This window comes from Sciurus vulgaris (assembly GCF_902686455.1).
Source record: "Sciurus vulgaris genome assembly, chromosome: 16".
Lineage (NCBI taxonomy): Eukaryota > Metazoa > Chordata > Mammalia > Rodentia > Sciuridae > Sciurus > Sciurus vulgaris.
In genome coordinates, this window is record NC_136477.1 from 18,551,845 (window position 1) to 18,574,328 (window position 22,484).

At 54.4% G+C, this 22,484-nt stretch overlaps 3 protein-coding genes across 4 annotated transcripts in view; all 3 read right to left on the reverse strand.

Annotated features, from left to right (window-relative positions):
- Positions 1–1,574: 1,574 nt before the first annotated feature.
- On the reverse strand, positions 1,575–8,222 carry HAPLN4 (hyaluronan and proteoglycan link protein 4). The gene is made up of 5 exons (XM_079116784.1): positions 7,934–8,222; positions 7,030–7,147; positions 6,415–6,777; positions 4,500–4,832; positions 1,575–4,253 (listed from the first exon to the last, which is right to left on the reverse strand). The coding sequence occupies exons 1-5, from the start codon at positions 7,934–7,936 to the stop codon at positions 3,862–3,864; spliced, it is 1,209 nt and encodes a 402-aa protein (XP_078972910.1). The 5' UTR covers positions 7,937–8,222; the 3' UTR covers positions 1,575–3,861.
- Positions 8,223–8,754: 532 nt separating this feature from the next.
- On the reverse strand, positions 8,755–16,322 carry TM6SF2 (transmembrane 6 superfamily member 2). Its single transcript, XM_079116777.1, has 10 exons — positions 16,053–16,322; positions 14,250–14,353; positions 13,530–13,627; positions 13,357–13,460; positions 12,890–12,972; positions 11,922–12,046; positions 11,683–11,784; positions 11,270–11,362; positions 10,552–10,671; positions 8,755–9,704 (listed from the first exon to the last, which is right to left on the reverse strand). Exons 1-10 carry the CDS (start codon positions 16,145–16,147, stop codon positions 9,495–9,497), a joined length of 1,134 nt encoding a protein of 377 aa, XP_078972903.1. The 5' UTR covers positions 16,148–16,322; the 3' UTR covers positions 8,755–9,494.
- Positions 16,323–19,512: 3,190 nt separating this feature from the next.
- The window catches only part of SUGP1 (SURP and G-patch domain containing 1), a 31,424-nt gene continuing 28,452 nt past the window's right edge, over positions 19,513–22,484 (reverse strand). The window contains exons 11-14 of one of the 2 annotated variants that reach the window (XM_079116747.1): positions 21,982–22,088; positions 20,723–20,868; positions 19,960–20,089; positions 19,513–19,671 (exon numbers count right to left, since the gene is read on the reverse strand). In XM_079116747.1, the coding sequence (XP_078972873.1) occupies positions 19,645–19,671; positions 19,960–20,089; positions 20,723–20,868; positions 21,982–22,088 (410 nt within the window). In that variant the 3' untranslated portion in view covers positions 19,513–19,644. Of the gene's footprint in view, positions 19,672–19,959; positions 20,090–20,722; positions 20,869–21,981; positions 22,089–22,484 lie in introns of those variants that run through there. The other variant, XR_013760102.1, reaches the window with a different exon arrangement.

The window sequence follows — 22,484 nt, forward strand, 5'->3', positions numbered from 1 at the left end:
TCATGTAGAGGTGTTTTAAAGTATATGGGAAGGCTGGGTATGGTGGGGCACCCTGTAATCCCAGTGGCTTGAGAGGCTGAGACAGGAGGATGGCAAGTTCAAAGCCAGCCTCAGCAATGATGAGGAGCTGAACAACTTAGTGAGAGCCTGTCTCTAAATAAAATCCAAAATAGAACTGGGGATGTGACTCAGTGGTTGAGTGTCCCTGAGTTCAATCCCCACTACCCTCCAAAAAAAAAGTATATGGGAGGATTTGTAAATTCTATGCAAATTATACTATTTCATATAAAGAACTTGAGCATCTTCAGATTTTGGAATCCACAGGGAGTCCTGGAACCAGTTCCCTGAGATTACCAAGGGTTGGCTGTTGTATGCATGCTCACCTGGTTGCTGGAATGAGCATGAAACATTTGGGAAGGGCTTTTAAGAAACTTCAGATATCTCTGGGATATAAACTGGGTGGCGAACAGGAGATATTTCTGAGTATCTGGTTTCAGGAAGGTTTCTATTCAGGCTGCCAGTTCTTAGGGGGTCTTGAGACCTGCACCCTAACATCATGGGAACCACTTGCAGAAGGAAGTTCCACCCAAATTCCAGGAGCTGAGTCTCATTGGTTTGCATAGGTCCATGCCTCCTCCTAGACCAATCAGAGTTGCCCAAATAATGGGTCATAGCATTCATTGACCAAGCCCAAAGGAAATGAAGTCAACCACTTGCAACTTTCTTGGAATGGGAAGGAAATTCACATACTCGAGGGGAAACCAGGAATCTCCAACCCAGGGATGCCAATACTGATGAGGCAGAAAAGCAGACCAAATCCCATGCATTCATCTTTTTTTTTTTTTTTTTTTTTTTGGTGCTGGGGATTGAACCCAGGGCCTTGTGCTTGTAAGGCAAGCACTCTACCAACTGAGCTATATCCCCAGTCCCCATGCATTCATCTTTGGAAACATGCCCCTTACCATTATCCCATTGGAGGAAGCTAAGACCCAGCTGGAATTGCTAGCCACCTAATTAGGTTGCTGGACCCTTATTTAAGGTGAAGGATTGGGCTGGGGTTGTGGCTCAGTGCTTACCTAGCACGGGTGAGGCACTGGGTTACATCCTCAGCACCACATAAATAAATAAAATTATTGTGTCCATCTAAAACTAAAACAATAAAGATGAGGGGTCTGTGTCTCTGGAAGCTCTGAAGGATGTGTAGTCAGGTGGACCACTCCAATTTTATGACCAATTCAGGATTTTACACTTTTGTTTTTCTTCTGGCTTTGCCTTTGTCCTAGAAACTTTCCACACTCCTCTGAGACCTTCCCTGCCCCCTACTCCCAAGTCAGAGAAACTTTGCAACTTTATCGCTTTCCTGGGACAGGAACTTCAATCTCGTTTTCAACGTTGCATGCCCTGGGTATTCTCAAGGACCGTCAGGACAGTTAAGAAGTGGCAGTCCTGTGTGGGGTGGCTTGGGGAAGGGCATGCCGACAGGGGAGGGAGAGATGTCTCTGCAGCCTGCGGGAGGAACCGAAAACCAAGCTCCTCCAATCAGAAAGCGTTTTGTCCATCAAAGTGCATTTATGAAGCAATTACTCACCAGCTGCCTCATTTTCTCATTCATCAAAAGAAACAGATTTATTGAACCCCTGCTGTATGCTTTGTACTGGAGGGATTTTAGAACAACCCTGGTATAGAGAAGGAAACAGAGGGGTTTTGTCACTTGGTCACACAGTGAACAAGAAAATGATGTGGGATTCGACCACAAGTCCACCTGGTTCCAGAACTCAGAGATGGGTTTCCTAGAGATGGAAGTGACAGTAGGGAACCCATGTGGGATGCCAGGGTTATTCCAGGCAGGACCGCAGAGCTGGAGTCTCCACACCTGGGGTGGCTTTGTCCGTGGACTGTCTCCAGGAACTGGGTCTCACCACTGAGGAGTCTGGCTGACCTCAGCACAAATCACCCCTCAGAACCTGGTGGATTTTGAAGTTTAAGAAACATTCCACCCTCCTGGGTCTCTAAGGAGGGAAATGTGGGCAGGGGTCAGGGAAGGAGTGCAAACTGGGTGAGAATGGGGATGGAGTCTCAGAACAAAAGGAGAGCTCAATGCTGGCACAGCTCAAAGGGCCAGGGCATTCCACAGCCTCAGTTTCCTCCTCTGTAGGGTGGTAATCAAAAGCCCGGTGTTGCAAGGGTGTCTCATGCACAGCTGCTGTCTGGCATATAGCAAGCGTGCAAACGGAGGGTGACCAGCAGCTCCAGAAGTTCAGCCCTGTCTGGGCCTGGGCCCATCCGGTGAAGGGCAATCATGGGGCCCCTGATGAAACTGTGGGAGGAGCCCCAGGGGGAGGAACCCAAGGCATCCCCTCCAAGGTGAGAAGTTCCTGAGAGCTGGGAGGTCAGTTGCCATAGAGATGATGTTGACAGTCTCTATGGCGACAGCTTGGTGGGGCAGGACCCTGTTGTGGAGGGAAAGCCTAGGGGGACAGGTGTTCTGTTACCTCAGACACCAGAGTTTGGTATCCATGACAACAGTTGTGAGGTTCAAGTCACCTTGGGGCGGAGCTCAGAGGACCATAAGGAGCCGGTGTGCAGCCTGGGAAAGGGGCAGCCTGTTTCTATGGTGAGAGCTGGAGAACCAAATTTGGCTCAGCCCCGCCCGGGGAACAGTTAGGGGGAGGGTGGTCTCCATGGTGGTTGGTCAGGGTAAGTACAGCCTGAAGTAGAATTGTAGGTCTGGGGTGAAGGCCAGTGAGATAAGAAATGTGTGGTATTCATGGTTACCACTGGAGGAGGGAGTCACCATCTCCATGGGTGTGACTGATTGAAGTGTGACTTTAGGTAATAGGTATACGTTGGACTGATTGATCTCCCTGGTGACAGTGGGAAGCTAGACAGTTGGTCTCCATAAAAAATGACAAGATCTTTGGTGACAGTCCATTAAGGGCCTCCAGGGATTGTGAAATGGGTTTGGTCTCCCTCCAGAGAAAAACCTGAGGGATGGGATGTGGCCATCACTCAGGTGAACCTGCTGGGGGTATGTCAATAGTCATAGTGATGACAGATGAGAGTGGTCTCCCATGAGCTGGAGGGTGGAGCTGTCCTCCACAGTAACCTAGGAACATGGCCTGTTACCCTAGAAACTTTAGGGGGTTCTCAGGGAGCAAGGGGAGAATGGGAGTTTCCAGTCTCCGAGTCACAGTGGGGGAGAGGAAATGCCTGAGCCCATAGTGTCCATGGATCCTCCATTGGAGCATGGTCACCTGGGGAACCCTGAGGTTTCTGTTTTCTCTCCAGGTGACAGGGAGGAAAATTTGGTGTGCAGGTGACCTCAAGGGACCAGTTTTCAGTCTCCAGGGAAATGCAGAGGATGTGTGGCCAGTCTTCAGATAATCCCGGGGGTCCAGCCTCCAGGCGACCAAGGGGACAGTCCGTTTGTTTCCAGGGGGCCAAAGAAGGGTAGCCAGTCTCCAAGAAGCCGTGGGTTCTGTTGGCCTCCCAGTATCCTCAGGGAGCGTGGCACTTCTCCTTAAGTAAGTTGGGGAAATGGGAAATCCACTGTCCAGAAAAAGCGGGTTTGGCCAGTCTCCAGAGGACTGGCCAGTCTCAAGGGACCCCAGGGGCGTGGTTAGTTTCTAAGAGACCACAAGGAATGTGGCCAGACTCCAGGAGACCTCAAGGGGTGTGGTTAATGTCCAAGGACCGCAAGAGGCCTGGTCAGCCTGCAGAGAACTGCAGGCGTGTCCACTCTCCAGGGACCTCAAGAGGAAAAACCCATCTTCAGGGACTTCAGGGGCGTCGCCAGTATCCAGGGGACATCAGGGCGCTCGACCATTCGCCAAGCACCCACAACCGTCACCCTCCTGGGTCCTAGACGCGCAGCGGGGTCCAGGCCGCTGGGTCGCGCGCGCCTCCAGCCCAGCCGCCGCCTCCTGCCCAGCCCCAGCCCCAGCCCCCGGGAGCCGGATCTGGTGCGCCTGGTGCTCTGTAGCAGTAAACGCCAAAGAGGCGTCGGGAGGCGTCTGGGAAGCCCAGGCTGCGCACACCTGGCCGGAGGCCTCCGCAGCGCGCACGTGGGTTCACGATGGGGTAGCGCGCGCTGCCATCGGCCAGCCAGCCCGCGGTGCAGCGGTCCAGCAACTGAAGCTTCCACGCAGCAAATAGCTGGCCCACCTTGGCCACCGACGCACCGCGCGCCGCACACGCGCGCGCCGCTCCTGCGAAAGGCACAGGCCTCAGGGGCTTCAGGAAGAACACGCGTCCTGTGGGGGTGACATGGGAGGTGGATTGTTGGGACGGTTCCGGGGACTTGGGCTGGGGTGCAGGATCTCACCCTCCTGCAGTCCAGGATTCCAGGAACATTCCCTCCCCTGTAGCCAGGGACCCGAGCCTCTGCCTGGGCAATGTTGGTGCCAGGTGGCGTTTGACTGTCGCGGGACAAGGGTACCCTAGTTACTACAGCGGAGGGCCGGGTGGTGACGAGATTGCCTGGGGCGGAGCCTACGCACCCGGGAGGTTGGACGTGAAGCAGAAGGCGTCATAGCGTTCCTCAGCGTTATGCCGATAGCCGTAGTTGCGCACGCCGCCGTTGGCTCCACCACCGGCCCCGGCGCTCCCGGACCCGCTCAGGCCGCCGCAGGGCTCCCGAGGCTGGCTCACCGGGTACTGCACGGATCCGTCGCGCAGCCAGCCTGCGTTGCACCAGTCCAGACCATCGCGCCAGGCCGCGTGCAGCTGCTCCGCGGACGCCAGGATACCATCCTGCTCGGCACACGCGCGCTGTGCCTCCGCGAAGGTCAGCTTGTAGCGGCCTCCACGCGGGTGGTAGGGGAAGACCACGCCTGGCGGGGAAGCGCAGGGAGTCAGCCAGGGTCCCTAGCACGCCCCGTCCCCTGACATCTGAGATACCCTGAGACTGTTCTACCTGAATCTTCCAGTTCATCCCTCTAGCCCCAGATCCCATCCGACCATGCCTTTCCTCAGCTTACATCCATTATGGTTCCTTTAACCTTAAAGTTTGGATTTACTTGACCTTCCACCTTAACGTACTTAATGGTGTCTGTCTATCCCTCATCCATCGCTGGAGACAGTTGCTCAAGTTCGTCGTATCCTTTTCCGCCTGTCAAACTCAAGTCTTCCTTCAAAAGCTAACTCCCAAACCCTCCTCTATTGGGTCTTACATGTCTCTGACATCCCACAGGCACTGAGTCCTTCCCACTGGTCCAGTAGAAAGCCCAGATCCAGGAATGTCTGTTTCTGGTGCAGGACTCCCTAAGACTGGGAGTGCCTGGAAGGTTGACCCAGGGTGAAAACCCATTCGATTCACCAGCATTGCTCAAGGAGGTACCCATTAATATCCCTTCCACCTTCAGTTCTTATGAACCTGTTCCTCATTGGACTCATATAGTCAATGCAGCTCAAAAGCCCTTTGTGTTTGTGCAGGTCTTGGCTGAGTTGAATACTTTAAGCAAATCCAGAGAGCAGACAGGGGCCAGGGAGAAGACCTGGAGTCTGACAGGAGATTGAATCTGGACCTTGCGGCTCATTAGCCTGTGCCCTGGGCAAGGCTCTATCTAACCTCACTGAGTCCATGGCCCATCTGCTGGTAATAGCTGTCTCCCGTGGGGTTTGGGGAAAATTAAATGAGAGACTCCAGAGAGCTCTTCAACTCTCTGGCTGGCACATGAATGCCTAATAACAGAGAGTTGCTGCCACTGTTGGGATTTGTTATTGTTAGAAAGTTCTGCAAGTGGGAGCCCCTGAAATCTCCCGTAGAGTCCTCTAGGATTCTAGTGGTCTGAGTCAGGCAAACAGGTAGGAGGGATTTCTTAAGATATAAACTCCACCTATCAGCTCCATGGTCAGCCAATCAGGGCAGCCCATCTCTTAGACACAGAGATTGGCTCACAGATGGGCACCTCGACTGGACCTGGTCCAATGAGAAACAACTCTGAGACTCTAGCTAAGACTCCCAGGAAACCCATTGCTAAGCTGTGAGGGTAGAAGCCTGGCATTGGGATTGGGGTTCCTTTGGGTTCCATAAGAGGAAGCAGGAATGAGAGATGGATTTCTGAAATAACTGGATCTTACAGTACCTGAACTTTAACTATCCCAGGATTTCTTATTGTCCTCTTATTGACATTTTAAAATTGGATTATTATTTCTGTGGGGGACTGTTTTGTGTCAGGCAGAATCCCTGACTTCCCCCCACTAGATGTCAGTATCACCGCCATTCCAAGTATAGCAGCCTAAACTGTCTCAAGACATTGTCAAAGTTCATGGGGAGCAAAATCACCCTCATCAGAACCATTGCTCTAACCCAACACGATCTCTAAATTTCTTCAACTTCATTTGGATTTTGTCCCTTGCAATCTCCCCTTCTCTCCTCCCTTAGAAGTTCCATCCTGCCCATGTGCTGGTCACCTTCCAGGTCCAGCTTGACCATGCCAGCGTCGTCTTCCAGCTCATTGGTGACCTCACACTCATAGCGCCCGTAATCCTGCAGGGTGACATTTCGGAGGACAAGGGAGGCATCCCCAGGCCCATCGTTCTGCAGCTCGGCCCTCCCACGGTAGCTGCCAAATGCCCGGTGCTGGGGACCCAGGGCCACGAAGACGTCGGCGAAGGCCAAAGGATCCACCACCTTTGTCCACTTGAGGCGGACGCCATCGTGGCCATGAGCGGCTGCTTCGTAATGATAGCGGCAGGGCAAGACGATGGTGCCACCCCGGTGGCTTACCACTTGCCCAGGTGCCGTCTGCACCACCACTGAGCCCGACTCACCCTCTGTAGGACAACCAAACAAAGTTCAGAGAGGGGGTCTAGGAGTGGGGCAGGGGGTATAGGAAGAAGACTTGGGTGCGGGCCAGGGAATCAGAAAGGTAAAGGGGCTCAGGAAGTGGGCAGGGGCTCAGATCGTGGGATGGAGGTGCCGAGGCCATCAGCAACGCTACCCGGCTGCCGCGTCTGCGCAGCTGGGTGCTCGCTCTTGGCCTCAACTCCTTAGGGGCAAGACCCGCTTCCGCGGCCCAGACTCACCCAGCACGTGCACGACCTTCTTCCGGCCGCGCTGCGCCTCCACCGAGGCGGTTAGCAGCAGTATTCCCCAAACCGCAGCCGGGAGCACGCCCCGCCCAAGGGCCCCCGGGGCGCACACCTGGGGACACAAGGTGCTCGGTCCAGCCTCAAGCAGCCTTTGCCTTTTACAGGACTGCCTGCCTCCCCAGAGGACTTCTCAAATGCCCAGGTCCCCACTCCGGTCAGGGTCCCAGAGGACTCCCCCGAGGCGAATGTTAGTAGGCCCCCTCCCCTGCACCTTCTCTCCTGATCTAAGCCCATGCCCCTGAACTCTTTCTCCCTGAGACCTGCCCCAGCACCCCACCTGAGCCCCCACCCCAACTCAGGTGGCTCGCAGCCCCGCCTCCTCCTCTCCGGGGCCGTGCTCTGGAGTGGGGAGGGGAGGAGCCGGAGCCGCGGTAGCAAGGTTATCGGTGCGCCAGGAGACTGCAGCAAACCGGGCCGGGACGGGAGCGCGGGGGGTGGGGTGGCCAGAGACACCGGGAACGACAAGGGGCTGGGGGCTGGGGAGAACAGGGGTAGAAAGAACCGAGAGAGAGGGACGGAGAGATACATGGAGGAAGAAGCAGAGAAGAGAGCGCGCGAGGAACAGAGACAGAGATGAGGAACCAGAGACAGGGGTCGGGGAGAGATAGGCAAAGAGAGAGGGAGAACATCAACCACCCACCCCGAAAAAAGGGAGAGAAAGGTAGAAGGAGGCATGGAGGGGGAGAATGTCAGAAAAAAAGGGCAGATACAAGAGGGTGAAAGAGAACAGAGAATGGGAAGAGAAACACCGAAGGGACAGAATCGGAGACAGAAGCCCAAAACCGGGGGATCAGGGACACACTACCAGCCTGGGACCTGCTCCGGTGGCCGCACTCACCATCCTGCCCGCGCGGCCCCAGCCGAGCGGCCCCTGCGCGTCCCGACTGCGCGCTCCCCGCACACCGGGGAAGGACTGGGCAGGTCCCGCAGGGCGGCGCAATCCCGGAGTCTGCCTGCAAGGGGAGGAGGGAGGCCGGCGAGGGGGGGTTGTTAAAGGCGACGCAGCTGCGTGGCTCTGTGGAAAAGTGGGCCTGGACCCTGCGGTGGAAGGACCGCTCTTGATAATGAGTGCATTATGATAATGAGTCCCTGCTCCTGTTGGCTGACTTTGGGTCAGCAGGGAACCTCTTGAGCTTCTTTCCGTTTAATCATCTTTAAAACGGAATGGGACTCTGAGGGAGTTTGGGGTCTTCCATCCTGGACACCTGCCTACCCAAGGGTTGGTGAGTGACTTGGTTAAGGGGCTTGACCTACAGGCCTCAGTTTGCCTATCTGTCCTTTAGGGGACCATACTGGCGTCCTGGGCTCCAGCTGCCCCTGGGGGGAGGGAGTGAAGGCCCCACAATAATCACACTCTAGCATAGGAACCTGGAGCGACAGGTCCAAGTCCAACTCTGCTCCTTACTGTGAGACCATGGAGGAAACATTGGCCTCTCTGAGTTGTTTCCATCTCTGGGAAATGGAAAGTTGGTTCTTTGAAGATCCAATGGCTACATACACACACATACACACTACGTACCTGGTAGTACAGGTAGAGGCAAGGAGCAGACTCTGGTTAAGTCCCTGATCCCCCTCTGTTTAAATTATCCCCTAAGCCTGGCCCTTGACCCAATTTAAAAAATGACAAACCAAGAAATGGTAAGTCTTCCCTGCAACCTCTTGGCTGCCTCTCTGACCTGTTTCCCCTAAAATGAGCTCAAGCCTAATACACAGAAACAGTTCTGTGGTCTGACGCACTGGGGCTCAGTTCCCAGTTCAGCTGTGCCCATTGTATGTGACCTAGGACTAGAACCTTCATTTCCTTCAGCCTGTTTCCCAACCTGGAATAGAGTGAGATCCAGCATGCAATACTCGATGTTAGCACTTGATATGGTAAACTGTTGGTGCTTAATAACTGTGCCACATTATAACTCATATTGTAATTTATCGGCAGAATAGTGGATTTTTTCTCCTGATCGTGACTTCAGGCAGGTCTCTCATCCATTCCGAGCCTCAGTTTTCCCATCTGGAAGTTGGAGCTGCACACACCAACCGGAGGCCGACAGGATCCCCACAGCCATGATGGCAGTGAGTGTCGGGTCCCCTTGGGGTCCAAGAAGAGGGTTCCTTGCCCAAGCACCCTGAAACACTCAGACAGTGACGTTTTAGACACCAAAAGCGTTTTTATTAAAAGGACTCATGGGGAGGTAAATTCTGGGAGGCCGCAGAAGACGCCTCTGGGGGAGCAGTGAGGCTGAGTGAGGCTCTCTGTAAGAACACCTGGCTGTTAGTCTCCCATCCCACCCACTAGCCTGAAACCACCATAGCTAGGACTGAAGATCCCCAGAGATGTGCCTCCTGCTGCTAAAAAAGGTGACCCGCCCTTCCCAGGGCAGGGCCAACTGCATGTAAACAGTCTCTCATTGCTGCTTCCTGTGGTGGGCCAGGGCACCTGGGGGCGGTGGGTGTAGGAAGAAGGCTGGCCAGCGCAGGCAGCGGTAGGCCAGCAGATGAGGGCCCAGCGCATACAGCAGATTGCACAGGAAGAAGCAGGCCCAGGCATCCTCTGGCACACGGTAGGTGAAGGGTGTGCGCAGGTGCATGGAAGCGCCCATGTGTGAGAACTGTGCCTGGTGACCAGACAGGAAGGATGAATGTCAGGGACCCAAGGGGGACAGAAGTCCCAGCATGCTGGGGTCTTACAGAAGGCAGTCAGGCAGAGCCCAGAGAGTCCCTGTCCTCATGCTGTTGACAGCTGATCAACCAGTCTCCATTCTCCAATACATCTGTATATCTCTAAATATACCTGTCCTGTGACCTTGATCCAGCTCCTCCTCCTAATCTTCTCTACCCTTGACAGCTGCTTTTGACACAAATCTTGTCAATTCCATACCTATAGAATTCTTCTTGGGCCTTACTACCCTGGGCTGGGCCCAGGTTTTATTTCTTTTCAGAAATAGGGCCCCAGTTCTGAGTAGGCCCTCCACTGCTCAAACACCTCCCATGGCTCCCAATCACCCTCAGCACAAGTTCCCAAACCCAGAATGCAAAGTCTTTGCCATCTATCTGCCAGTTTCTCTCGCTTCTGCCTTTACCTGCATCATGATCCTGCTAACTTACTATCCTCTGTACCTGTCCTTATGCTGCTCCCATTCCAGAAATGCACTTCCCTGCCTGGAAACCCATTCTCTTTTGTCAAAGCCCAGCTCCTGTGCTCTGTTCTAGGAAACCCTTCCCTTCCAAATCCCTCTCAGTCCTTGTCCTTCCTCTGCTCTAGTTCTGATCCTGTGGGATTGGGAGTATCTGTGTTTGGATCTCTCTCCCCCAGACTGGAAAATTCCTGGGTACTGGGCCTAGGACCTCTTGGCACCTATAATCATGCTGCCCAGGTTGAGCCAAAAGCAGTTGATGGGTAAGCAGAAACCACCTTCGCTACATGCCTGTCCACCCACCACCCGTCACCCACCTTCCCCTCACCTGGCCAATGGCTCCAGCAAACACCAAGGCCCAGTCAGGTAGCCAGGAACAACCGGGGAAGGTGAGGGCATAGGCAGCCAGGCCGTAGAAGGGCAGAACGTAGAACATATACATCAGCATCTGGAGGCGGTGGGGGCACAGCCTATGAGATGAGCTTGGCCTCCCAAGACCCCAGAGGGAGGGGAGTCTGAGGAGAAGTCCGGACTGCCTCAGATCCCACCAAGGATGGGGCTTTCTGCACATCCCATTTCTGTGCAGAGTGCTCCTCTTTCCCTTGGGGGTCATTACCTCCACCACCTACACATACCAAGCTTACCCACCAATCTCCAAAAGCAGCATGTGATCCTTGCCTGGCCAATCATAACTTTCCAGTCCCGAGGTTATAATGATTAATAAAGGGGTGGGCATGTCATAGCCTGCCTGAGACATGCACTTAAGTTTTGGAGTAATAAGGGATCACATTCCTCTGGTATGGCTGACTGGGGTGGACGGAAGCCTGGAGCTGCCTATGCCACCCCACAGAGGGAGCCATGCCAGGAAACCAGAGCTTGGAGACAGTTAGCCTTAAGTTCCTGGATCCAGCCATACCTGAAGACCGTATCTGTCATTTTTGGGTTAGACAACACATCCCATATGTTTCTGTCAGTTTAATGTGTGCTTCTGGCTCTGGCTTTCAAGAGGCAGGGCAATGGCCCTCTCCTCCCATCTGCCCTCTCACCTGCACCTTTGGATAGGCCACAGGATCCCGCAGGTATGGCTCATACTGGTAGATGTAAACAAAGCAGGCGTCCGTGGGGCAGTCAAGCACCACCTAGGGGAGACAGAGGAACCATCCACTGACCTCCAACGTCCTGAATACAGGAAGCCTCCCACACCCACAGCTCTCAAGCAGGGTCCATATCCCTAGCTCTGGCTCTCTCCCAGCCCTAGTTCTCCCCCTCTGGCTGAAGATTCACAGATATAGGAGCCAAGGAGTGAACACTCAGGTCAGACTTGAGGAAGAAATTCCTTGGATGATCAGACAGAATAGCAATGGCTTTTCTGCACCAGTAAAGGAACACATATGGGAGACGTGAACCAGGAAGGGAGGCCAGAGACAGGAAATGGGGAGGCTGGCTAGGGCAAACTCACCAGGCCCCGGAAAAGGGTGAAAAATGCAGCAAGGATGAGGTATAGGACGAGGGCCAGGTCAGCAGGGCGTTGCAGAAGGCCCTTCCTTTGCTCTTCATGCACCTGCCCCATGGGAGAGAATTGGAGACGGCATGAAGAGGTGATCCTTTCAAGGTGACAAAGTCTTTGATTAAAAGCAATTCACATGGGGGGACATTCAGGCAGACTGGGAAGAGGCCTGCCTGGAGCAAGGCACTCACCACATTGGGGGTACAGCAGGTGGGGGCCCGGGACTGGTTGAAGACCTTCCTGCCAGCCCAGCATGGGACCAGCATGTAGAGGATGGCAAGGAAGAAGGCGGGTCTAATCTCTGAGCTGTATTTGCCTGCCATGGTGGAGGGGATAGGATGTCACTCAACAAGGGTCTCTCAGGGCTGGCTGGACCCATTAGCTGGGCCATACCAGAGCCCTAGATGGGCTTCTTTTTTTGGGGATTGAACTCAGGGGCACTTGACCACTGAACCACATCCTCAGCCCTATTTTGTTATTTAGAGACAGGGTCTCACTGAGTTGCTTAGTGCCCCACTTTTGCTGAGGCTGGCTTTGAACTCTCCATCCTCCTGCCTCAGCCTCCCGAGCCACTGGGATTACAGGCGAGCCCCATTGCGCCCAGCTGGATGGAATTCTTGATTCACAAATGCTAATCTTACTCAAGTTCCAACACCCTCCATGATTCCCTGCATCCATAAGATGATGTCCCCATTCCTCAGCCTGGCCTGCCTCAGTTTACCCTCTGAATACAGACCCTACACTCCAAGCGTCCTGTCTTTCCCAAGTACACCTTGGGTGATCCCCTTGCTAGGTCTTTGTCAGGCCATACCAACATCTGGACTGTCATTTCTGCTCTACTTCCCAAGATCTACTTACAAAGCTTTCACTCTGTCACTCTGTCACTCTAAAAACTCCCTTTCTGTGTCAAAGCATTCTGGGCCAAACCCCTGGAGTTTGGGGGGTCAAGGGCCAGTTGCCCGGGGAGGAAGCAGAATCAATTTGGGCTTCAAGAGGAACCAGGAAGGCTCCTGACTGAGGCTTTTCTATGGACAGGCATAAGGAGAGGAGGGGCCTCTGTGGACACTGGGGAGGGGGTGGAGGATCCAACACAGGGGGTTTCCAGGTGCAGGACGCTGACCCAGTCAAATTTTTGGATTTCCCAAAATTGAGTCCTTACCAAGAATATTTCCTGGGAGGAACACCAGGATGCTCATGGCAAAGGATCCCAGCCAGTAGAGTCCAAGGTTCCGGTATCTCTTCCTGGGAACGGGTGGGGGTGACTAGTGGGTACCTGTCCCCTGGTTTCAGAGCCTCAGTCAGGGTCCAGAGGCCATTCTGGGCTTCCCAACTCCAGGTCTCTCTGTTTTGCCCAGAATGGAAGGAACGACAGGGAATTGAACAAGGGACTGAACTGTCAGTCACTCTGTCAAAGGGGCAGGGTGGATACAAGGCAAGAATCACCACCACCACCACTCACACCTGATGACATTCTCTGGAATCTTCTCTTGGCCACCCCTGGCTGCAGCCCTAGAGGGACTTCTGATTTCTCCCCACAGGCACTCTGGTTCCACCCTGACTAGGGGCCCCACCTGAGCACACAGTTTCTCTCCCAGGGTCCAGGGTCCACCCAGCCTGCCCCTGCACCTTTTGTGGATGGCACCTGCCATGGCCAGGTAGAGGAGGTAGTGAACCGTGCCATCCCAGTAGCAGATGAAGATTCCATGTGATGTGCGCAGGTATGGCTCGCCCTGTGGGGACAGGTGAGAGGCTCAGACAGGTGGTGGGGCATGGGACATCCCTGGCCACCCTCCACATACCTCCTTGGTGTAGAACTCCATGAAGCCCACCACGTAGCCATCTTCCTGGAGAGCGATGATAAGGTCCACCACAGAGGTGAAGGCAAAGAGTGCAAAGACTGTGGGAGAGTGGGTGGGGCGGGCCAGGCGTGGGTGGGGATTCAGAGTGGGCGGGGCCAGAGCCACGTGTGGGCGGGGCTAGGTTCCTGCAGGTCAAGGTCTGGGCATGGGCAGGTTTAGGTCAGGTATAAAACAGGGGCTTGAAGTAACAGGTCAGGAATGAGGTTCCAGGCAAGGGCTCCAGGCCCAGTTCCTCTTCCCAACCCACAGGGTATGGGACCACAAGCCTGCCTCCTGCATGTCAGATAGAGGCCTCCCTGGTCTGCCTCATTCTGCAATTCTGATAGAGGCACAGTCCCACTTTTGGGGGACCCCAGTTTTATGGGAGATGCACCATGCCTGCTCTCAGGAGATCTAGAAGTGATAGGGAGGCACAGACTTTTAGGGGCTCCCAATCTGATGGGGGAGTCCCTCCTCTCAGGAGTTCCAAGTCTGAAGGAGGAGGCTTTTTGAGGTTCTCCAATCTAATGGAGGTATCCCAGTCTCTTTAAGGTCACCAGCCTAATGGGTGCCCATCAAAGGCCTCCAGGATGTTGGAAGAGGTCCTTCAATAGCCCCAAGTCTGAGGATGGAGGCCCTGGTCCAGAGAGTTCTCTCCTTCTCAGTCTCCCAGTGACTCACCAGCATAGAGCGGATCATAGGAGATCTCGCCACCAGACAAGATGTAGATGGCCACAAAGAGCAGGCCCAGGATCAAGGCACTCATCAGTGCCACCCACAGGGGGCTGAGGAGAGGGAAACCAAGTCAGGAAGGCCAGGCCCAGCACTGAGGCCTCACCCCACCCTCCCCAATGGGGGAAAAGGTAGACTCCAGGAGGCACGAGGTGATGAGGCTAAAGGGTCTGCATCAGCAGACTCTTGCTCAGGCTGTTTCCCCCTTATGGAAACTGCTTCCAGAAGTCTCTTCTTTTTTCCCTCTCTCTCTCTCTCTCTCTCTCTCTCTCCTTTCTCTTTCCCTCCCTCCCTGAGGCTGGTCTCAAACTTGAGATCCCTCTGCCTTAGCCTCCTGAGTAGCTGGGATTACAGGCCAATACCACCCAGTCTAGCCTGTGTCTCTTTTCCACTTGGCAAACACCTACTCATCCTTCATGGTCAGTCTACATTTGTCCTCCTCCAGGGAGTCCTCCCTGACTCCCAAGAAAGGATCACTGTCCAACTTGAGCTAGGTACAGAGGGGATATCCACCAACCCTATTTGTCTGTACCATTTATTTCATCATTTGTGGATGTGTGTTCAATTCAATTTGTTCAGTCATTCATTCAACAATGCCAAGCCCCTCTGGCCAGGCTCAGCTCCCACTCTGGAGGGTTCTAGTGCTCAGTTCTGTAGACCTCTCTGCCTAAGGCTCCAACTCCTCCCAGTTGAAGTCCAAATGCCTCTATTCATTCCACTCTATCCCCACCCAGATCTGCCTGTGGCAGCGAGTGATAAGGCTGGTCAACCAGTTATGTAGATAACAGAAACCAGGTCTCAGGGCAAACCAAGGTCCAGAGATGGTGAGAGATCTGTCCAGGGTCACACAGCAAAGCTCTGAACATCAATTCCCCACATTGCCCAGGTGCCCATCTTTTTATGAACCCCTCTGTCTCCTAGGATCTCCATCCTGACCCTATCAACAATGATAACTGTAGTAATCCAATGAGCCCACAACAGGGTCTTTGCACTCAATTTGCAGTCTTTACCCATAACAATGAGATGAGATCTAAGATTATGCCATTACCAATGAAGAAACTGAGATTCCCAAGGCAAGTTGTTTCACCCAGGGCCCCAGGAGATAGAGACACACTGCTTGTACTCAGGGAGCCAGACCCACAATCAAGACTCTTTTCTACCCCACGGTTTGGGATGGACTGGGTTTGGGAGTGTGAAAGGCTTGTTGGACCCACAGAGACAGAGGCAGTAGAGGTCATTACATGTAAGTCTAAGGACAGGATGAGAAGGACCTGAACAAAAAGAAAGTCTCCAGCCTGTAGCAGGCGATGGACCACGGCGTGTGTGTGTGTGTGTGGGGGGGGGGGGGGCAGCAAGAGCTGGGTCACCAAGGCTTTATCTGGGTCAATACTTTGACCCTTGGCGACTTTAGAACTTGTGCTGGGCGCATCCCTGGGAATACCCTAGACACCTTTCAAACCCCTGCCGTGTGTGGGGTTCTCATCTTCGGCATCCCTTCTCCTCAGGCCCCAAACATTTCAGAGCGTCCCCACTCCAGCCTCCAACGAGGCGGGAAGGGAACTTCCGGTTGGAGGGCGTAATTCTGGCCCAGCCCTCATCCTTCCCCGGTTCCGAGCTGCGCCGGGGTGCAGGGTTGGCGGGAGCCAAGCCCGCGGCCCGCGCATTCTCCCGCCAGCCCCCCTCCGGTCCTCCTCGCCTCCTTCAGTCCCCAGTGTTCCCCGGGAGACAGCCCGGGCCCCTCCCCGCACGCACTGCGAGAGCGCCGAGACGTGATTGAGCGCGTAGGACACCGGGAGGGCGCCGAGCGACAGAGCCGCAATCTTGCCGGCCAGCGGCGGGATGTCCATAGCGGCGGCGCCGGGACCCCGGCTCGGCCCTGGCGTGGCCTCCAGTGCGCTCGGCTCCTCTGTGGCAGCGCGTCTGGGCGGGGGGTTGCCAGGGACCCGCCCCGCACAAAGGTCGCCCCCCGCTGCGCCCTGAGCCAGCCGCAGCCAAGACCGTGCTGCGCGTTCACCGGGAGCCTCCGAGGCCCCACCCCCTGCCGCTGCCCCGCCCCTTCGCCCCTCCCTATCCGAACCCTGGTCTGGCCCCTGTCGGTCCCGACTGTCCGGCCTCAGTTTCTCTTCTATCAAAGGCTGGAAAACAGCACTTCGCAACGTTTCTGTTCTGAGGTCAGGGGCTGCGTCCTAGAGATCCCCCGCCGGCCACTCTGTTCTAAGGAAATTCGGTTCTCCAGGCGTCTACCAGTGGCTTGGGTTGAGCTGGGGTGAGGTGCACTTCTGCCTTCTTTGTCCTGACACTGGCATCCCAACCTCGACCTGTAACGGGGTCCTTTCGTTGTCGTTTTTTTCTTTGCATACTGGGAATGGAACCCAGGGCCTCTAGCATACTAAGCAAAGGCTCTACCACGGAGCTCCACCCCCAGTCCTAAGGGAACTCTTTTTAACCCCGCATATTCCTCAGACTATCCCCACCCGCATTCCAGGATCAAGTAGACATTGCCTATGCTGCTCTGACCCCCTCAGCCGGTGCACTTGGATTTGAATATTCAATGGCCACACATTTAAACATGTGTCCAGAGTCGAAGTTTTGACTGGGGCCTGTCTGCATGCAGGCCATCATGGGTTGGGTCCCTCTAGTACGAGAAAGAGGGAGGCAGAGGTTTTAAGAAGCGGATGCTGAAATTAGAAGGTCTAGGTGGGGCCAGTTGCGGCGGGCAGGGGTGCTGGGAAGTGTTCCTGGCAGGGAGGGCTCCAGTAAGGAGCTGAGCAGCTGGAAGGCAGCCAGAGGCTGAATGAAGGAGGGAAAGGGGAAAGGTGGAGTGTGGGTTTCAGAGGCAGCTGGGAGGGAGGGAGCAGGGAGCTAGCTGGCTGCGGAAAGGTTCCAAACAGCTAGAGGGGGCTGGGCAGCGTCCAGGGGGCTGTGAGGTATGGAGAGGAACTGGAACAGGCAGGGCTGTTGTGTGAGGTCAGGAAAATTAGGCAGCCTTGTTTCTGTCACCCCCTCCAACCAGTCAGATTCTTGCCAAGTGTGGAGTACTCATGGCTACTGGAAACAGCAAGGGGACATGTGCTCACTGAAGTCTTGCTCCCAAGGAGCCCATAGCTTCTCCCTCTGAACAGCCAGGGCCCCTTCTCCATGCTGCCCGCTGGCCTTGTGCCAACCAAGCAAGTCCACAAGTGTCTTCAGGCCACCAGTCTGATTCAGTATTCCTCCCCAGGCGCCCATTGTTTACAGGGTGAAGTTCAGCTTCCTCAGGGCTACCTTCCCAATTCTAGCAGTACCAACACTCCACAGGCCTGTCTGCCATCTACCAGAGGGACCCTCTCTATGATCTCACCTCCCACCCCAGAGCCTTGAGCACACTAGGTAAGTGCTCTGCCCCTCCATGCCCAAGCCCATGTTCTTAAGGCAGATGCCAGCAACTCCTACTCCAGGCTGCCCTGTCACCCTTACCCCATTCCTCCCCTTGCAGGGCCAGGGGTGTCTATACCTAGTTGTCTCAGGGCCTGACCTTGTACCTATGTCCAGGACATACCTGCACATGCACACAGCATTTGGAGGCCTCTTTCATTCCCCGCCTGAGGGTAAAGTCCATGCCCTTACTTGGCAAGCCTCCAGATTACTGAGAACTCAATGGAGAGGTGACTTGGTGGCAGGGTGCCTGGAACTAAGCCTCAGGGTCCTGTCTTCTGAATATTTGGCTGCTGAGGTAAACTTGTGCTTGGGGCCCTGGCCAGCTGCCCTCTGGGCACCCCCCATAAGCAACCACCTGGATTTAGCCCACCATGTCACACCCAGTGTTCAAGGATGGGAGGCAGATGGCATATCACACCAGCCTCAGCTCTGCTGTTGCCTCTGAGACCTTCCTAGTCCCTGGGCTTACTGAAGTACATTCTGAGGCAGCCTATACCACACCCCCTGGCGCCTCTTGGTAATTTTCCCCGTTTTTTGTGGTGCAGCGATGGAATCCAAGGTCTTGCATATGTTAGGCTATATCCCCAGCACTTATTAGCTTTTGTAGCTCTCAATAAGCAGCTGTAGTTGACTACCACCAGCCTCAGACCTTGTCCCCAGAAGACCAGCTGCTTGGGGGCAGATCTCTTCCATCTGGTTCTCAATTACTCGGTATTTGCTGAATGACCACTGCTGACCCAGGAGTCCAACTCCCACTTGAGTTCATGGAGCCTGTGAATAGGGATCCCTCAACCCTACAGATTTGGGTCACCACCAACTAGCTGGATGTGTGGAGGCACATGGGTGAGATTCCCAGGTTTTGACACACCAGAAGTGGCCTGCAGACCCACAGAACTGGTAAGAATGCAGATTTCTGGGTCCCCATCCAACCCGGAACTGAGCAGCTGCAGCCAAAGATCCCTAGATGGTTTCTGCACAACATGAGATGCCAGCTCTGGGGAGACACAGCTGGGGAGGTCTTGGAATACACTTTGGCCTGGGCCATTCTCCTGCCTTAAAACCTCTTGCTCCAAGCTCTCTTCCTCCAGGCTGTGACTGACATGTTAGCATGGTGCATCCAACCACCAGCTGTCTCCAAATGAACTAGCCCCAGGGACTTGTATGTCTCTCACACTGGTGGAACCAGAAGTTAAGAGCAGCCTAGGTTGCAGCTAATCACCAGTAGTGGCTTGCTGTGTGTGCTGGGCCCTGCCAGCACCACTGACCAAGAAGGGAAAGATGGGCTGGGCCCTACCTAAAGACTCCTCCTCCTCTAACCTCCTGAAACAGTGCTAGGCTGAAAGGTCCTTGACACCCTGGGACCCAGGTGTGGCCAGGTGTCAGCCAATTGCCCCTCCCTACAGTTTTCTGCAGAAGAGTAGCCTTCTGTCCTCTCCTCAGCTGCAGCCCAACCTTAGGGGCTATGGACCAAAGGGACAGAGCAGGGGTCAGGTGGTGCTCTGAGATACTTCAGATAATGGGGGACTTCTGAGAAATCATCTTGCCAGACTGCAAGTTCGAGGCCAGCTTCAGCAACTTAGTGAGACCGCTTAACAATGTAGACCATGTCTCCAAAAAAAAAAAAAAAAAAGCCCTGGGGAGGTAGCTGAGTGGTGAAGTACCTCTCTGGGTTTAATCCCAAGTACTGAACAAAATTAAAAAGTCAGAGAACAAGTCCTGACTCCATCTGCTAGGCCCAGCCCACTGCTAAAGGACAGGAAAGGGTTCCAACAATGGCAGGGACCAGGCTGCTATGGTGGGTGAGCACTGGGACTTTAATACACAGTATGACGCTCATAACGGTAGGGATGGGCAGAAACGCAGGCCAGCACACCCCACAGCCCAGAGACTGTCGCTCAGAACGCAGACTTGTGTTTCTCCAGAATATTCAGTAGTAAGGCCTTCTGGGGTTGTTCTGTGGGAAGCCAAAAAGATAAAAGGGGGAGGGATTAATGCAAAGGACAGACAGTAGTTCCTCTATCTAGGAGCAGCTGAGCTCACATCCTCCAGCAGGAATGGCAAGGTCTAAGTCTGAGAGGGGGCTTGAATGCAGGTTGAGAGCTGGGGGTTCCTGGCCTAGTTTGCACAGGAAATGGAGGGTCCTTTCTGTTGCAACCCTGCCACCAACCTGGAGTCTACTGTGAGAAATCAGGGCAGCTCAGAAGGAAGCAAAGTGATACTGGGGGAACAAGGGTGCACACACCAGGGGATTGGGCCGGAAGCGGTATGCCAACATCATCCTCTTGCGGAAAGCCTCATATTCGTCGTCCTCCTTGGAGAGCTCAGCTGGTCGGTCAATGCCAAAACCAGCACCATCTACCGTGGTGGTGCCCCTGCAGAGAAGTAACAGGCTAGTATGAGCAGGTACCTGGGCTGGTGCCGTGGGAAGAGGACACAGGGCCTGAACTTTGAGGAGAGAGGCCTGGCTTGCATGGATTCAACAACTGCACTTCCAGGAGCTCACAGTGGGGTGCTGGGCTAAGGACATCTGTGCAGGGACAAGCCCACAAGCCCACACTGGGAAGAAAAGGGAAGAGTCAAGGTGGTCCAGCCCCAGGGTCCTGCAAGGAAAGGAGTACCCACAGTGCAGACTATCACAGCTCTAGAGATGATTGGGCAGCTACTTGGGACAGTACTGAGAGGTCAGCCTTCAAAGTGGTGCAACAGTGCAGGGGGTGCTCAGAGCAAGGGGTCACATCTAGAAGGTTTCCCACTAATTTCTGGGACTGGTTTCCAGCTTGCAAGGAATACAAGCAAGGCCTTCACAAGGTAGCAAGTGACCATCAAGTCCCAGGAGGGCTTGACCCCTGTGCCTTCACAGAGGGACCCAGGGGAGGGTGGGGGACAGGCCTCCACAACCTCCCTGCACCACCAGCTTGTGCTTGGCAAGCCATGCGCAGTGGGATGTTGAAACCATCTCACCAAAGGGGAAAAGGGAGGGCATAAAGGTGGGCTCTGGGACTCACTTGTTCACTGGGTTCTTGATGCCCTGACCCTCCGAGCCCAGCCCCTCGCCCTCCTTCCAGCCCATCTTCATCAGCATCTGGTAACCGATGTTTTCCACAGTCAGCTTGAACTCCTTGTACTCTGAGTAGTCAGGCTCTCGACCCTCCTGCAGGGAGAGGTGGCAGCAGTCACACGCGAGGGCCATAGCCACCCCTGGGCCCCAGCGTCACACAAATATGCCCCCTGCCTTTGGCATCACTTCATGCTGGAACCAGCCACTCATCTGCCTCCTCCCACCAGGTCAGGCTTGAAGAGTCCTCAAGAAGAGATCAAACTCTTCATCCTTTTTTGGGTCTCCAGGGACTCAGAGTGCTCAGTTCCTTGGCAATGAAGTCAAAAGGGGCAAGGTGACAAGTTATGCAAACTTCATCTATCACAAGAAAGATTGATGCTTCACTGGCAAAGAAAACCTTGTGTTCTGAGAGCAATTTATTTTTATTTTTTTGAGACATGAGTCTCACTATGTTGCCCAGGCTAGCCTTGAACTCCTGGGCTCAAGTGATCAATCCTCCTGCCTCAGCCTCCCAGGCAGCAGGGACTGCAGGCATGAGAACCATGCTTGGCTTGAGAACAATTCATAACAGTGTGCTAAAAAGATGTGGCCAAGCTGGGTGTGAGCCACTCAGGAGGCAAGGCAGGAGTATTTCATGTTCAAGGGACCAGCCTCAAAGACTTAACAAGACCCTGTCTCAAAATTTTTAAAAAAATTTTATTGGGTGGGGATGTGGTTCACTGGTAGAGCTCCCCTGAGTTCAATCCCCACGTCTCTCTCCCAAAAAATGCGGTCAATGATGAGGTTATGGGAGACAAGACAGTTTTCTAAAAAAACTTTAACAAGACAACATGGGACATGCCACATCAGTCATTTCACCTCATAAGCCCAACAGCAACAGGGGAGAATGTTAAGTTCTGTCCTGTAGAGGCCAGGTCAGGTCCATGGGGGTTTTTGCTGGAGAAATGCTTTGCCTGTAAACTGCACTTAATTGGCTCCACTGGAGGCACAATTTCCCCTGCAGCCAGGGAAATGTTCTGAAGCAGCAGCTGAGCAGCTATTTGCTAATTCCCTACACAGACGCAGTCTGTCACAAACAGATGCCTCCCTCTGTAAGAGGGCCTGGCTTCTGCTGTGAGCATGGGAGCCTTAGGCTCTAGTAGGTGAGACAGCTTCCAGAGGGGCTAGGCCACAGCAGGGGCTGGTGCAGAGGTCCCCCTGGCTTACCTTTAGGGCCTTGAATGTCTCCATGAACTTTTCCAGCTCATCAGGGGGCAGGAAGTCTCCAATGAAGTGTTTGCCCCGGCCCATCTTTGTCAGCTGCTCTGCCCACTCTGCCCAGAGAAGCAGTTAAGTGAGAGGAGGAAGGAGGAGGGTGGGAAGTGGGCTGGCTGATGCCTAGAACACAGGTATAGGCCTTGGCGGGGCCTCCAGGGAATGACATGCTGGTCTGAGACACCAATTAGATACCCTTCCCCACAGGCAACCATGTCAAGTTTTCCATTCGAATACTAGCGAACACTCACCATGGCTCACCCCCATCCCCACTTTTCACCATGAGGAAACCAAGGCACAGAGGGGTTGTTTCTCACCCAGGCATTACAGCCAGGAGGAACAGACCTGAGACTGAACTTGGGCAGCTGAGTGGGAACACCTGAGCCTCCAGTGCCCTGAGGGTAAGGCCCCACCAGTCATGCTCCCCAAAATTTCACCCACCTCCTCCCCACAGA